At 39.2% G+C, this 15,735-nt stretch overlaps 1 protein-coding gene across 4 annotated transcripts; it reads left to right on the top strand.

The window, feature by feature from the left end:
• The first annotated feature begins 47 nt into the window (after positions 1–47).
• Positions 48–2,575, top strand: LOC120555591 (CDKN2A interacting protein). Of its 4 annotated transcripts, none has more exons than XM_039794386.1 (4): positions 48–150; positions 584–833; positions 935–1,059; positions 1,644–2,575. In XM_039794386.1, exons 2-4 carry the CDS (start codon positions 586–588, stop codon positions 2,210–2,212), a joined length of 942 nt encoding a protein of 313 aa, XP_039650320.1. In that variant the 5' UTR covers positions 48–150; positions 584–585; the 3' UTR covers positions 2,213–2,575. The 4 variants fall into 4 exon arrangements, with proteins under 4 accessions (XP_039650320.1, XP_039650322.1, XP_039650321.1 ...); XM_039794388.1 differs by having other exon boundaries at positions 113–186; XM_039794387.1 differs by lacking the exon at positions 48–150 and adding an exon at positions 197–432.
• Positions 2,576–15,735: the final 13,160 nt, after the last annotated feature.

The raw sequence follows: 15,735 nt of genomic DNA, 5'->3' as shown, positions 1-15,735 counted from the left end.
AAACAAAAGTGAGCGTAGTTGTAATCTGTGGCTAGCACTGCGCTTCTGGGAAATGTAGTTCCTTCTGCAAAAAAAAAAGCAGCATTGTCCGTCTTGCGTCATCATTCGGTCATGTAGCTAGCTAGCAACACCTCGCAACGGAAGGAGCTGGTATGTCGTAGTTAAAATGATTACTCCATACTACCGGTACAAACTATGTCACGTTATAGCATGTTATGTGCATTATTATCAAGCATGATAGCATGTTGTGATTAGCAGGGTGTTTTCTAGTAACTTAACGTTAGCGTTACTCGGCCAGCCGTTTGGCATAACTTGCCGTTAGTTGCTAAAGTCAGTTTGTCAGTGGCACTGGTTAGCTTAATTAGCCTACTAACGTTACCAGACAAGTTAGCAACACAACACCAGCTGTATGCGGTCTAGAAACAATACATAGTAGGTACACCGATTTATCAAGTCTTGTGCAAACTTGTTGGGTTCAATTGGAACAGTTAGCCAGCTTCAAGCTAGCTGTATTAACTTAGGTGCCACACATGAGCAAGTGATGGTGTTCTATGCTTCTTATATGCAGTGTTTGTTATTGCAGGGATGGCAGAGGAGAGGAGCAAAGAGGACATAGTTGCAGAGTATCTGGGCCAGAACCCACAGCTGGCCCAATGGGTCGAAACTTTCAGGAGCTACTGTGAGAGCAACAAGCAGTGGGATGCTCGGAGAGAGTTCATCCTGAGAAACATGGAGGCTTTCCCCACAGTGGAGCCCGGAGTCCCCAGCAGCAGTCTGGACAGGCTGCTCTCTCTGTCCATGGTCTGGGCCAATCACGTTTTCCTCGGCTGCAGGTAAAGACACACTGACCGAGCAGAATTTATGAACTCCAGAAAGCAAATACCAAGGCATGCAGATGAGGAGTCCACTTGTCTTTATTCTCTCCATCCCTCAGCTATCCGCAGGCCGTAATGGACAAGATCAAGGAGATGGGTGAGGGCATAGTTGTCGTAGATGCCCCAGTTCACAAAACGACAAAAGATGGTATCCTGGCCAGAGGAAAGCGGAGTACCACAACTGGTAATGCAATACACACTTAATAAAGCTGACTGCTGTATTTACTTTCACAGCTACAATGTATGATGTGGCTGAAATCTTTTTGATTAACCAGGGACAGTTCAGGTGGACACAAGATGAAAATTTGACACATAATGTTTGCACTACTATTACTTAATAATTGTAGCTTGTTGGGAATACACAGTGACAGATACATAAACAGATAAAGCGACAGATTGCATTGTTTTAAAATGTGTTTCTGATATTTAGTTTTCCCATTTACTGTCTATATGTGGGTGGACAAAATATTAAAAGCCCCTTTCAACACAATGCAATCCAGCATCACCACACGCTATGGTCTAAAAAACCACAATAGGGTTGAGCAAACTCTTCTGACAGAGTCTCAACAACAAATGAAAGCAGAAATAGTCTTCCACAAAATGTAATGTTATAGATGTTTTGTGTTTGGTTTAAAATATTGTAATATTAGGTTTTTAGAACATACAGTACATAGTAATAACATTTAGGTTCACACTCAGGTTTTTTTCTTAGTACACCCACACCTAAGACGAGTCTGTTTCCTTATTACATTTTATTTTTTTTTGCAGAGGTTGATGCTGACGGCTGTGTCAAAAGAGCCAAATGCGGACCTAATGAGCTCGACAGTCGACCTGTGGGGCGACAGAAATCAGGACCTCTTCCACAGGCTCCAGCAGAGCACCAGCCCTTCTTCAACCGCCTCTACAAGGCGGTGGCCTGGAAGTTAGTGTCGGCAGGGGGCTTCGGTCCAAACTTGGACCATTTTGAGATACTTCGTAGCTGTGCAGAGTCCTGTAAAGAGACCCTGACCTGCGTGTTTGTGCCACTGAAGGACATCGCTGGCCTCCCCGCAGGACGCACGCAGAAGGAAGGCCACGTGTGTGAGATTCGCTGTCAGACAGTTTACATGGGGACTGGATATGGGCGTGATGAGTCCGCTGCCAAAGCCATGGCTTCCAAAGAGGCCCTCAAAGTCTTTCAGGGGCGAAAAGTGACAGTAAAGATCTGCAGACGGAGATACAAACAGAAAGACGTGGAGGACCTGATGCTGTTGGACGAACAGCCTCGGAGTCAGGGCTTTCCTCCCGCGCTCAGCTACCCTTTTCAGGACGAGCAGCTGGAAGATGGTTCTTCATAGAGCAGAGAATTTGTGACGTTTGCCCCTGCCATGAGGCCTGTTGGAAGCATGGACGAGTGACATTTACTGAATGGAGCTCCTGAAGGAATTTAGGACCGTGTCAGGACCAGACTGTCATGCAGCTGAACCTCATAACTAGGCTAATCATTGAGTGACACAGAGCTAAACTATCACGATGCGTTTTCCACAATACTTTGGTATTATAATTAGGGGTGGGGGAAAATATCGATACAGCATGGTATCGCAAAATTTTCTGTGGCAATACTGTATCGATACACAGACGCCAAGTATCAATCTTTTATTATAAATGTGTTTGTCTGTTTGGACAATCTGATTTTGCAGCAATACAATTGAAGTGAGACGAACAAACAGAGAAATGTATTTATTTAGATAAAACAGATATTGACAAAGTTTTCTTTTGGGGACATAATTTAAAATTGGGAAAAATTTATGAATTGCAGAATATTGCAATATGTTTGAAATCGCAATAATATCGTATCGCGATGATATCGTATTGTAAGGCCTCTGGTGATTCCCACCCCTAATTATAATACAGGTGGCACATTGTTGGGCAAAGATCTGGAATAAATCACCAAAACAACAAAAAAAATGAATCCTAATACTGTATTGGCTACATTTTTAACCCCTTTCCGTTTTACAGTTTTATAGAAAGCGAGTAGTTTAACAAATGGAGTTGGAGCATGTGCCACCATTTAAAAGTCAAGCAGCCATAAACTGGCAAAAGGCAAAACCGTTTTAAGAGTTAGGAAAGATAAAATGCTACCTTAGTGTTGTAGGATAATGTATTGCATTATTTTGATGTGATTATTTGTCCCAACAAATTAGTTTTGGCCATCATATTAGGAGTAGCGTGTATATATTCCCCCCTTTGTTCATTCCTTGTGACAGGTCTTGTTCTGGGGATTTAACTAGTGTAACTGGGTGCAGTCCAAAACATAGTTTAAAAACCTGACTTGGTCGCTTTTTGCTTTGTTTAGATTCCCACTGCTCTCAGTTACGAGCAAAACAACCGCTAACTTGTCTTTTTACAGTTTTGATTACCCGTCACTTTGCCAGGGTCTGGATTTTGGCAGCAGGATGCAAACAAACAACAAAGCAAATACAGTAACTGTAACTTTTCTCTAAACATGATGGACTTGCCTTTAGTGTTCATATGAGTAATGGAACACAAAAATAGCTAAGTATGAGTTATAAATCCAGACTTTATTTTGATATTGCCGTTTTTTCATCCATAAGTGGCTGTTCGATGTCAACCTATCAACATTTCTTTTTCTAATTGTACCTATTAACCCCTGCATTTTAGGATTGTTTCTGTAACAGGTTCGGATCGCATTCTCATTTTAAATGGCCCGCACTTTTGTTTTCATTAAAGAGCAGGATATGACCTCGCTGAAGTTATTTGGTTGACACCCATGTTTGATTCTATTTCTTTTTTTTTTCTTTAAAAATGACAACATGCTGAGTGTCTGCAATCAAACAATGCTACACATAATGCCTGTTTTAGTTTATCACAATATGTTTAAAGAGAAGTTGAGGTGTACTTTACAGTTTTCAGCGTTCTTAAATACTTGGCCAACTACAGTACCCATTATACTGTACACAGAAATACTGCTCTTATTTTAATTTTCTTTATTTAACTTCACGGATTAAAAAAAACACTGAGAACCGCACAATGATGAAAATATAAAAGTGCCACAATTACAAAAAAATCCATTTGAACACAGTGTGATAAAGTGCGTACAGTTGTGATGTGTTTGAGGGTAAAGTGCTGCCGTGATGTGTTATTTCTTTTTCCAGTTTCCGTTGAAGGTGAACAGGGTTGGATTGAAGTGCGAGTATCCACACTGCTCCACGCTACTGTACGCTTACACCAGTGGTCCTGTTTCTATATATTGTTTAAATAAAGATAATTTAACCGAGTAAAGTGTATTTGCTTTCTCCCTGCAGAAAAACAGCATTTTCATAACAGCGTGGTGATTTTGTGTAGCAGCTTTTAAGAAACAGCCAATAATACTTTCTATTACCAACTTAATGATCTAATATCCCACAGGAAGGTTCTGACAAGTTGAAGAAAATAATATTTGAATGCACAAGTGTGTCACACACTGCCTCTAGTTAGCGCTGATTGGCAAGTTCAGACGCAACTGGACGGGATGAGCCAGTTCCTCATTAGAGATGGTTAAATAGATGCTAGCAGTGGCGATCAAATAATTATAAACTCAGTGTTTAACTGACAGTTGACAGTGTTAAACTCAAGTGACATTCACGCTTGAACTCCCCCCACCCACAGTTGAAACAGCTATTGTTTATGTCAGCAGGATGCCTTCGGCCTCGACACAGTTCAGCGGGCTGCATTCACTTAACTGCACAGTGATTCTTATCACTTCATTAGACAATCTGAACACGAGCACTGATATCATCTGTAACATGCTCGATGCTTAAAGTGCTCATATTATGCTTTTTGGCTTTTTTCCCTTTCTTTTATTGTGTTATATATCTTTTTGTGCACGTTATAGGTTTACAAAGTGAAAATGCCCAAAGTCCCCCCCAAAGGGACTTACCATCTCCAACAGAAAACACTGTTCACCAACTGCTCCAAACAGCTCTGTTGTAGTCCAGCCTTTACTTCAGAGACAAACATGGTCACTTTGTAACACACGTTATAATGCTCGCCTAGCTGCTAGCATGGTACACCCTCATACTCTGCTTCTGACTGGCTAGTAGTCCTTACCTAGGTACTGTCAGGGCACACCCTCATACTCTGCTTCTGACTGGCTAGTAGTCCTTACCTAGGTACTGTCAGGGCACGCCCTCATACTCTGCTTCTGACTGGCTAGTAGTCCTTACCTAGGTACTGTCAGGGCACGCCCTCATACTCTGCTTCTGACTGGCTAGTAGTCCTTACCTAGGTACTGTCAGGGCACGCCCTCATACTCTGCTTCTGACTGGCTAGTAGTCCTTACCTAGGTACTGTCAGGGCACGCCCTCATACTCTGCTTCTGACTGGCTAGTAGTCCTTACCTAGCTACTGCGCATTTGTGACCCCCAACAAAGATGGAACAGAAGTGAGATGCTTCACTCTCCAGCTAAAACAGAGAGCTCAACACACAGGGTGAAATGAGGAGCTGCAGCAATGTGCAGTACAACAAAAATATGTTTTCTGAAAATCAAACCATGTAAACCTGTTCTGATATAACCTCTAAATACAATTATGAACCTGAAAATGAGCATAATATGAGCACTTTAAAATACGCTGCGATGGCAAGTTGACACGTCACGTTTGTGTATTCAAGAGGAGCTCGTGTTTATTTATTGTTTATTTATCTTGTATAAACTGAAATTTGGGAATTATACACAGCACCCACTGGGATTCTTGAAGGAGAGTTGTTTTCACTTTGTCACATTTTTCACCCCTGATGAGTTTGCACGCCTGCTTTAAATTGAATAGTTTTTATAGTGTTTGTAGTTTATGTAGAATAATCATATCACTTTGTTTTAGTTTGCTACTGACTTTATTTATCCCACTAGGGGAAATTCCCAATTTGTGTTTGTTAGTACAGTTGCACACAACTTTAAACACAGGATTTACACAGTTACACACATGCTCAGGACCTACACACACTAAAGGAGAGTGAGGGGGCTGCTCCTTGGAGGAGCGCCCGAGCAGTTGAGGGTTCGATGCCTTGCTCAAGGGCACCTTGGTAGTGCCCAAGAGGTGAACCGGCATACCTCCGTATTATTGGTCCGTATGGGGACCCTCTGATTCACTACTGACTGAGCTACTACCAGCCCACACTATTTCACAAAGAAACATTAAAACCATGACAGAGATGGGTTTGCCTTTGCCTGTATGCGAAATGGATTTTTATTTAAAGCTATAGTGCGTAGTTTCTGTCACCCCCATGAGGTATTCAAAGTAATGACATCAACACTGTTGGCATCCACATGGTCGAGTAAATGAAAAAGCAATAATTCCTACTCCTAATAAGTAACCTGTTCAAGAGCAGTAACACGACATCCCTGACTTCAGTCCATTTACTTTTTGGAGTGCTCTCCAACTACGAAAAGCCACACCGATGGTTATCCGTGCTTGTCTTTGCCATCAGTCACTTTATCTTTTGGATTTTAGTCCTTCTGCTGAACGTGTAGGTCTTTTCTTAGCAGTACAGTAGCCGTGCCAAGAGAAATCTCAATCATTCCGAATCTTGCAGAGACGGAGAACGTGAGTAGGAGCAGCAAAACGTTGCTGAAATATTTTGTTCGGATGCTTTCATGGACTCTCTATGGGCTTCTCCAGAGGTGTATAAAGTACTAGAGATCCATACTTGAGTAAAAGTACAAGTGCTCTATCAAACAAGTGACTTGATTCAATTCAACTTTTTTTGTACTTAAGTATTGCAAGTAGTTTATTTTAAAAATGTACTACTCAAGTACTAAAAGTAAAAGTGCAAGTATTGTGTTATGTAGTTATTAAAGAAAGCAGTCAAATTTTGAATATCCTGTTGTTGGAGTTCAACTTTTTACTTGGTATTAAGATGGTGCATTACAGGCTTACAAGCTGTACATGGCTGGATATATGAAGGAAGTTTCTGAAATAAACCCCAAAAGGTACATTAATGTCACAGCTGTTATAACTATTATCTGATACAACAGTGGGTCACGTATTAACAAATACTGAAATAAAATGTGTGATGTAGTGGAAAGTTAGCAAGCTAGCGACATCCAGATAAACTAGCAGCTTCACATCACAGGGTCAAACGGTTAACATTCAGGACTCACTGCAGACTGAAACAACTCAGGAAGAGATTACTCTGCTGCAACAATGGCTAAATAGAAAGAGTACAAACTTACATCGTCTCTGAACAGGCGTAATGAAAAGAAACGCGAGGCGATCTCTGGGATTTCTTACGTAACTTAAGTAACTAACGTAGCCGTAACTACACACAGTCTCTGTAGCGTTACAAATTCACAACAGTAACGAGTAACGATGCAGCACATAAAAAATGTATCGGAGTAAAAGTATTAAACTCATCGAAAATATGTACTCAAGTAAAAGTGGAAGTAGAAATACTCCAGTAGAGTACAGATACAGCCTTTTACTACTATTATTAAGTAGGCTACAGTACAGTAGTGAAGTAGTTCTACTTTTTACTATACAGCTCTGGGCTTCTCCCTTGACTGCATGCCTCCACGTCCCCCCAATTGCCTGCGAGCTTCTCCTGACTATACAGTAATTTTGCGTGGTCATGACACAAGAGCCTATTTTTACAAAAACGTTCTGCTACGGAGCCATAACGTGAGATATAAGGTAACGGAGCCTTTTATACGTTATCGTGTTTCTTTAGAAATAAACAATGGACATATAGAGTCTTTAAACGCTTCAGATGTAAAGTTATTCGCTGTCAAAGTGGTGCCAAAATGAATGGGAGTCAATGGAATGCTAACGGAAGGTGATGGCTTGTTAGCCTCAGAGTCTCCCCACAGGAGGTACGCTTAGACCCGGTCAGGGCCCTAAAGTATAATCCGTTTTTCGTTTCAAACCAAAAACGGAAAAACAAAACTATGAGCTCCGTTTTCTCGTTTTTCCAATGTCCATACAAATTAAAAATTAACTGGAAAACTGCTCGTTTTTCAACTGTTGTTTTTTTGTTATTCATGTTTCCGTTTTAACCCAAGAGCGAGAATACGGGCTCATTTTTATAATGTGCATAACCATTGAAAATCTGATGGAACACAGGTCTCGTTTATAATGTTATTTTGGTCTTACGTCTTAAGATCAAAGTTGACTAAAACAAATCCGCTCTGGACAGGAAGTAACATTAACGTGTCAAAATAAAAGTATGAGAGCTGTAATAACTGCCAGAAGAACAATGTACTTTAGCTTTTGCCTGTAGCTTGTCAGATTAAGCTACAGTTAATTATTTAGGGTTATATAAAGTATTTAATTGAGCAACATTCATTAATATAAGCCACAAAGGGAGTAAGAATGGATATTGTTTTAAAATAGAAATAGGATTCTAATAATTTTTGCCAGAAGAATGAGGCACTTTATGAATACATTGTTTGCCTGTAGCTTGTCAGATTGGGCTAAAGTTAGCTATTTAGGGTTATATAAAGTATTTAATTATTAAATAATAATTTTTAAATCACATGAAATCTGCATTCATCTATTATTAGCCTATGTGTGGCAGTTATTGACTAGTTACTCTAATCGTACACCAGCCAGTAAAAAGGCATCTAACACTTGTGTTGTCTTCGGGTTAACTTTGTCGTGTTTTCAAAGTTTCTTATAAGAAATTTGGGTTTCTTTCAACCAAATTAACCAAAAACAACATGCATTGTTCCCTTCCAATGCTCTTTGCAAGTAAATTAATATTCACAACTTTCATAACATTTTGGGTGTTTTATTCAAATTTGTAGTTATGGTCTTCCCGGGTGAATTTTGACCTGGTAGTGCAATAAGGCACCATTGAGCTTTACAGAAGATATATTTACAAGTACACACACACACACACACACACACACACACACACACACACACACACACACACACACACACACACACACACACAACACACACACATATATACACACAGACACACACACACACACACACACACACACACACACACACACACTCAGACACATGCACACACACACACACACACACACACACAGAAACACACACATACACAGACAGACAGACAGACATAAAGACACAGACAGACACACACACAATTGTTGGGTCTTTGTAAATTATAGAGTGTGGTCTAGACCTACTCTATTTGTAAAGTGTCCTGAGATAACTCTTGTTATGATTTGATACTATAAATAAAAGTGAATTGAATATATCAGTCTGTTATAATCCAAAACAACTAATAGTATATCCTCATTTTACTTAGAAATTAGGTATAATTCATGTAAATGAGGTCTGTTGACCATGAATGCAAAAATAAGTGTAAAACTAATGAGTGGAATGAAGTTGGATAAAAGGGGTAACCCAGAATTGAGTGATAAATTACTTCATGCTTTATGAAATGGTCAATTTAGTTATGCCAATAACATTTATAATGACCCAATTTATAAGACAACACAAGGGCTAAACCACCTGACCACTTAAATGAAAAGGCTTCTTTTTGCAACTCTGCAGAATATTCATGTGACATGGTTGACCAACTTAACTGCCAATACAGTTTTTTACAATCACTTTGGCACTAATTTCAGAACCTTGACGTCATTTTTCAAAACTCTAGACACAAAACTCAAAACCAATGATCATTTTTCAAAACTCTAACACTTGTTTTAATTGCTTGGATACAATACACATAAACCAAAGATCATTTGTTCATTTAACAAAGATCATCTGTTCAATATGACACAACTTAACATCAAAGTACTACTATTTCAAAAAGCAATTCACACATTACAGTTCAGATGATTGTCTATTCATTCCATTACAATCATCTAACTATCAATTGATACAACTACTCAAAATGATAAGTAACTGTTGCATTACCATTACAGTTTTTTACAATCACTTTGCTCCTAATTTCAGAACCTTGATGTCATTTTTCAAAACTCTACACACAAAACGATCATCACTTGTAACACAGGCTGTCCAACGTTCAAAACATTGCATTGTGCATTCATATCTTTAAAGAAATATTGCACTTGCACAATCACTGGTTCAAAAAACAAATTTATTGTGAAATACCATTGAAACATTACATTAGATCACCCACACACAAGCTACCCATAGTTTCACTGGGTCATCGTTCTTACAATCATTAAATATTATAGTACAAAATAGGTGATATTTGTTTCATTATGGTACTATATATATATATAAATATATCCCTGTAAAAGTACTGCAGTAGTAGAGAGAATACTACAGACCAATGTGGTACAAGTATATATATATATACACACACACACACACACACACACACACACACACACACACACACACACACACACACACACACACACACACACAGTACTTTTATATATAAAAGTATATATAAATTATATATCTCAATCATCAGTAACAAGTTGGCAGAATTGGACCAGCAATTCCAAGGGCCTGCATCCATACAGTGCAATACTGTCAATACAGTCAATAGTCTTAAAGGTGGTACTGTGAGCATAGCAACAGTGTCTGATAAACAGTAGTATATTACAGTAAAGAAGGATGATGAAAATTTACATCCATAAATAATGTAGTCTAATTGGTTCATGCTCCACGCTAAGTGGTGACAATGAATCTTGTTATCTAGAAACTTTCATGATCTAAACATGGAATATTGTTTGTCTGTTTCCATACAACTAGTCATTAAGAGTAATGCAACAGTTACTTATCATTTTGAGTAGTTGTATCAATTGATAGTTAGATGATTGTAATGAAATGAATAGACAATCATCTGAACTGTAATGTGTGAATTGCTTTTTGAAATACTTTGATGTTAAGTTGTGTCATAATGAACAGGTGATCTTTGTTAAATGAACAAATGATCTCAGCTTTATGTGTGTTGTATCCAAGCAATTGAAAAAGTGTTAAGAGTTTTGAAAAATGTGCATTTTGATCATTGGTTGTGAGTTTTGTGTCTAGAGTTTTGAAAAATTACATCAAGGTTCTGAAATTAGTGCCGAAGTGATTGTAAAAAACGTAATGATTGTAATGTACATGACGACTAGTAAACTATGGGTAGCTTGTGTGTGTAAGTGATCTAAAGTAACATTTCAACGGTATTTCACAATCAATTAGTTTTTTGAACAAATGATTGTGCGCGCAATATTTCTTTAAATATATGAATGCACAATGCAACGTTTTGAACATTGGACAGTCTGTGTTACAAGTGATAACCGTTTTGAGTTTTGTGTCTATAGAGTTTTGAAAAATGACATCATGGTTCTGAAATTAGTGATTGTGAAAAACTGTAATTTGAGTGTGATGAAGAACTCTGTGATGCAGATACAACTGGGCCACATTGCAAACTTCTCAACATATTAGTGAGGAAGCTGCCATGTTGCTTCTCTCATCCTGGTCTCCTCAGGCCCTGCTGACTGGACCACACTTGTGGTTTACTTCTAGAATATTACAGTAGGCCACTTTGCTGATTCAGATTTGCCACTTGAGTCCACAGCACCATACAATATATGATAAACATGCACCAGCCTTTGTGAAAGTGTATGTTCTGAGAGAGAGAGAGAGAGAGAGAGAGAGAGAGAGAGATATCTCGGTTGTAACATTAAACATTTGCATGATTCTGTGCCATCTGCTTCTGCTCCAACAATACAATGGCAGTAAATATTTATATTGCTTACAAGGAGATGTCAGTTATCTTGATCAGAAAAATAATGCATTGCAAAGTCAGGACTGGTACCAATTATTTAATTTACAACACACAAAAGCACACAAGCACACAGCAGCACATCGTTTTTTTTTTAGTTCTTTGAGTTTTATGTTGTTATGGTGTTATGTTCTAAGTCTTATTATATGTGCTTTAGTTCACTTGTTCATTCCATTACATTACATTAAATGACATGTCATTTAGCTGGTGCTTTTATCCAAAGTGACTTACAATTAAGTAAAAGGGAGAGAGGAAATCGGACCACCTGGAGAAAACCCCATGCAGACACGGAAGAACATGCAAACTCCAGCAGAAAGGCCCCGGGCCACCGGGGTTCCAACCCAGTAGCTTCTTGCTGTGAGGCCACAGTGCTTACCATTGACCATTCCTTATTGTAATTCAACCACACAATACCTATCATGAATTATATTTTATTATCCAATATTGGCCAACTACTGTTTCAAGGGCTTAGTATGAGCAGTGAACCTCTAACGAGCAGGATGATCCAGGCACAGGTCCAGCAGTGAGGAGGTCTACCATGCTCACCATGAACTCTGGTCCAGTCTGCAGGGCCTGAGGAGACCAGACCAGAATGAGAGAGTCTCCAGTACACTTTAACTTGTTAATTTATGTTCTTCATCACATTGACATGTTCACTGGCAACTAATGTGGTCAACCATGTCACATACAATATTCTGCAGAGCAATTTAAAAAAGCCCTTATATTTTTGCCTTTTTTTACTGGCTGATTTAAGATTAGAGTAAAACTATTCAATAACGCCACAACATAATGCCGGGGAATGCAGATTTTATTTAAAATGTGATTTAAAAATTATTAGAATCCTATTTCTATTTTAAAACAATATCCATTCTTACTCCCTTTGTGGCTTATATTAATGAATGTTGCTCAATTAAATACTTTATATAACCCTAAATAATTAACTGTAGCTTAATCTGACAAGCTACAGGCAAAAGCTAAAGTACATTGTTCTTCTGGCAGTTATTACAGCTCTCATACTTTTATTTTGACACGTTAATGTTACTTCCTGTCCAGAGCGGATTTGTTTTAGTCAACTTTGATCTTAAGACGTAAGACCAAAATAACATTATAAACGAGACCTGTGTTCCATCAGATTTTCAATGATTATGCACATTATAAAAATGAGCCCGTATTCTCGCTCTTGGGTTAAAACGGAAACATGAATAACAAAAAAACAACAGTTGAAAAACGAGCAGTTTTCCAGTTAATTTTTAATTTGTATGGACATTGGAAAAACGAGAAAACGGAGCTCATAGTTTTGTTTTTCCGTTTTTGGTTTGAAACGAAAAACGGATTATACTTTAGGGCCCTGACCTACCCCCCTTGGTTTTCAGCCATATGCCTTCACCTGTTGCAGCAGACTTCTTTGTCTCCAAAGCTGAACGCTGCTGTTGTGCTTTCTCAGCTGTGACGTAAAACGCATCCCTCGAGCTTCTGTGCGTGAAAGTCCCCGGACTACACCATTCAGTTAACATAGCCATGCTGAAAAATAAGGAGAGGGTTTTGGGGAGCTGACAGGCTTAATTAGCTTTGTATCAACTCATTTGGCAATGGCTTGAATGTAACGGACGTTAGGGCTGGGCGATATGGAGAAAATCAAATATCACGATATTTTTGACCAAATATCTCGATATCGATACCGCAATGATATTATAGTGTTGACTATCGGTGCTTTCACAAAATATTTACACAATGAGATTTTTGATAAATAATCATCAGTAATGTGGATATAATGACTAAGTAGGTAAAGGCAAATAATAGAACAGCTACACCAGTCTGGTAAGTTCAGAAAATGACATCACTTTACTGTAACGCAGCCTTTAAAACCAGGAAAAGACAACACTTGTCCATATTAGGATATTATGATATCCAAAATCTAAGACGATATCTAGTCTCATATCACGATATCGATATAATATCAATATATTGCCCAGCTCTAACGGACGTTCATTAATATAATATAGTCGCGCACTATAGCTTTACTGTGAGTTCTTTGAGCACAGGTGAGAGGTGGTGATCTGAATCAGTCCCAAGTCACTCAACACCTGCTCTGTCCACCCCACAGGCCCCAGTTCAACCGCACTGCCTGCGCCGTCTATACTGTATTTACGCCCTGTAAGTGTTCAGACGTTATCAATCAACTTCACTGCCTCAAGCATTGTCTGGTGTTGATGTATTGAGCGGTTTACAGCCAAAAATGTCCTTCTCCGGGAGCAATCTCTATTTCAGACTGTATCATTTGTCAGCTGCTCTGTATCTCCATCCATCACACTCTCAATCACCGTCTGGCTCTTTCTCTCTCTCAGTCCGTCGGTGTTTCTGTCACCATGTCTATCTGTCATTCTTTACTTCTCTGTCTAATTATCATGCGCAAACAAACGTTTCTCCCGATGGGCGACTGCTGCAGGTTTGAACTGTCACACTGTGTGCCCTTATCCACACATGCAATCTCTGTTGGAATTGGAAGTAATTCCCTTGAGGAATCAATAACAAATCCTAGATGTCTGGAGAAAGTATTGCTGTTCAGGAACCAAGATAAACAGTCTTTTTGTCAGCCCAACCACCATGAATGCTTCCAACGGTTGGAGAGGTGTCAATCTGTGCATTCAATCCCTCCGTTGAATTTAAAACATGCAAAAAATGGCCAAGATTGGAGTTACGTTAGTCAGTGTACTGTTATTTTTTAGTTTTTTGATTTCTTCACTAGTTAAAGCCTGCTGTTTTTAGTTATATAGGTGTATATTGTCCTTTACTTCTCGTTTTATGTCTGTGTATAATCCAATGTCTTTCTATAATCCAATGTCAAAAATGTCAATCACAAAAAAAAACTGTCAGTGAAATATTAGTCTATATCCACGACGTTTCACTTCCGGGATTGCTCCGTTGCCAGCGGAAATTATGCCATATGTTCCTCTTTTCTCATTACCTTGGAATTTAACCTCTGGAGGATTTGTGAGGACTATGGTTAACTGCTCCTCAGATCTCTGCAGGGTAAATCCAGACAGCTAGCTAGACTATCTGTCCAATCTGAGTTTTCTGTTGCACGACTAAAACTACTTTTGAACGTACACATGTTCCACCAAAACAAGTTCCTTCCCGAGGCCATTTTGCAGAGGCGCCGCGGCTCCGTGCGGAGCTTAGCGCCTCCCAAGACGATTGTGATTGGTTTAAAGAAACGCTAATAAACCAGAGCACGTTTTTCTCCCATCCCGGTAATGCTGTGTGGACTGGCCAGACCTTCTTCCGCAGCGCTGTGGAGGCAAAGTGAGACTAGTGAAATATTAATGACAGCTTTCCCGGGAAATAATGGAACAAACAGGGAAACGTGTGATTAGTTTGATCAGCACAAACTGTAAACTACAGTCTGCCTTAATGTTGACTTCCCGAATGGTGACCACACACATCCCAAGTGTACATAAACACACACATCCTAAGTGTACATAAACACACACATCCCAGGTGTACATAAACACACACATCCCAGGTGTACCACACACACACACACACACACACACACACACACACACACACTGCCAAACAAGAAGGGACTAAGTCAACATTTTGTACTTGTCTCCTCTGCATTATTGATGACAGCTGACAGGTAGCAGAGTGGAAGGGTGGATACGAGATGAGCACAGTGATGTGGAATATGAGGATGCTGCCCAGGCTGCAAAAAACACAGAGGGCTCGAAATGTCAAGTCAAAACCAAAGCCAAAACATCAGTGAGAACAAAGTCCAGGACAATATTATTAGAGGGAAATTAAGGCAATAATTTCAATCAACAAATGTTCAGGTATGATGATAGGTGTTTATTAGTTGAATCCTGAAAGGTTTATAGTGTCAGTCCGTGGGCCACAAATGACAATACTCCATGACAAGAAGTAAACACTCAATGTAACATGAGGACAGAGGGATACACAGAAGGGATGGAAAAAGGATTCAGATCCTTTAAAAGTACTAATACACACAGTGAAAATACTCCACGACTCCAAGTGAAAGTCCTGCATTCAAAACCTTCCTTAAGTTAAAACATGTAAGTATTATCAGCAAAATATACTTAAAGTACTAAAAGTTTTGTGCAGTGAAATGTCCCCAGTCAGTGTTTTCCTATT

Source organism: Perca fluviatilis, chromosome 3 (genome assembly GCF_010015445.1).
Source record: "Perca fluviatilis chromosome 3, GENO_Pfluv_1.0, whole genome shotgun sequence".
NCBI classification, from domain to species: domain Eukaryota; kingdom Metazoa; phylum Chordata; class Actinopteri; order Perciformes; family Percidae; genus Perca; species Perca fluviatilis.
This window is presented reverse-complemented; position numbering and strand designations above follow the sequence as displayed.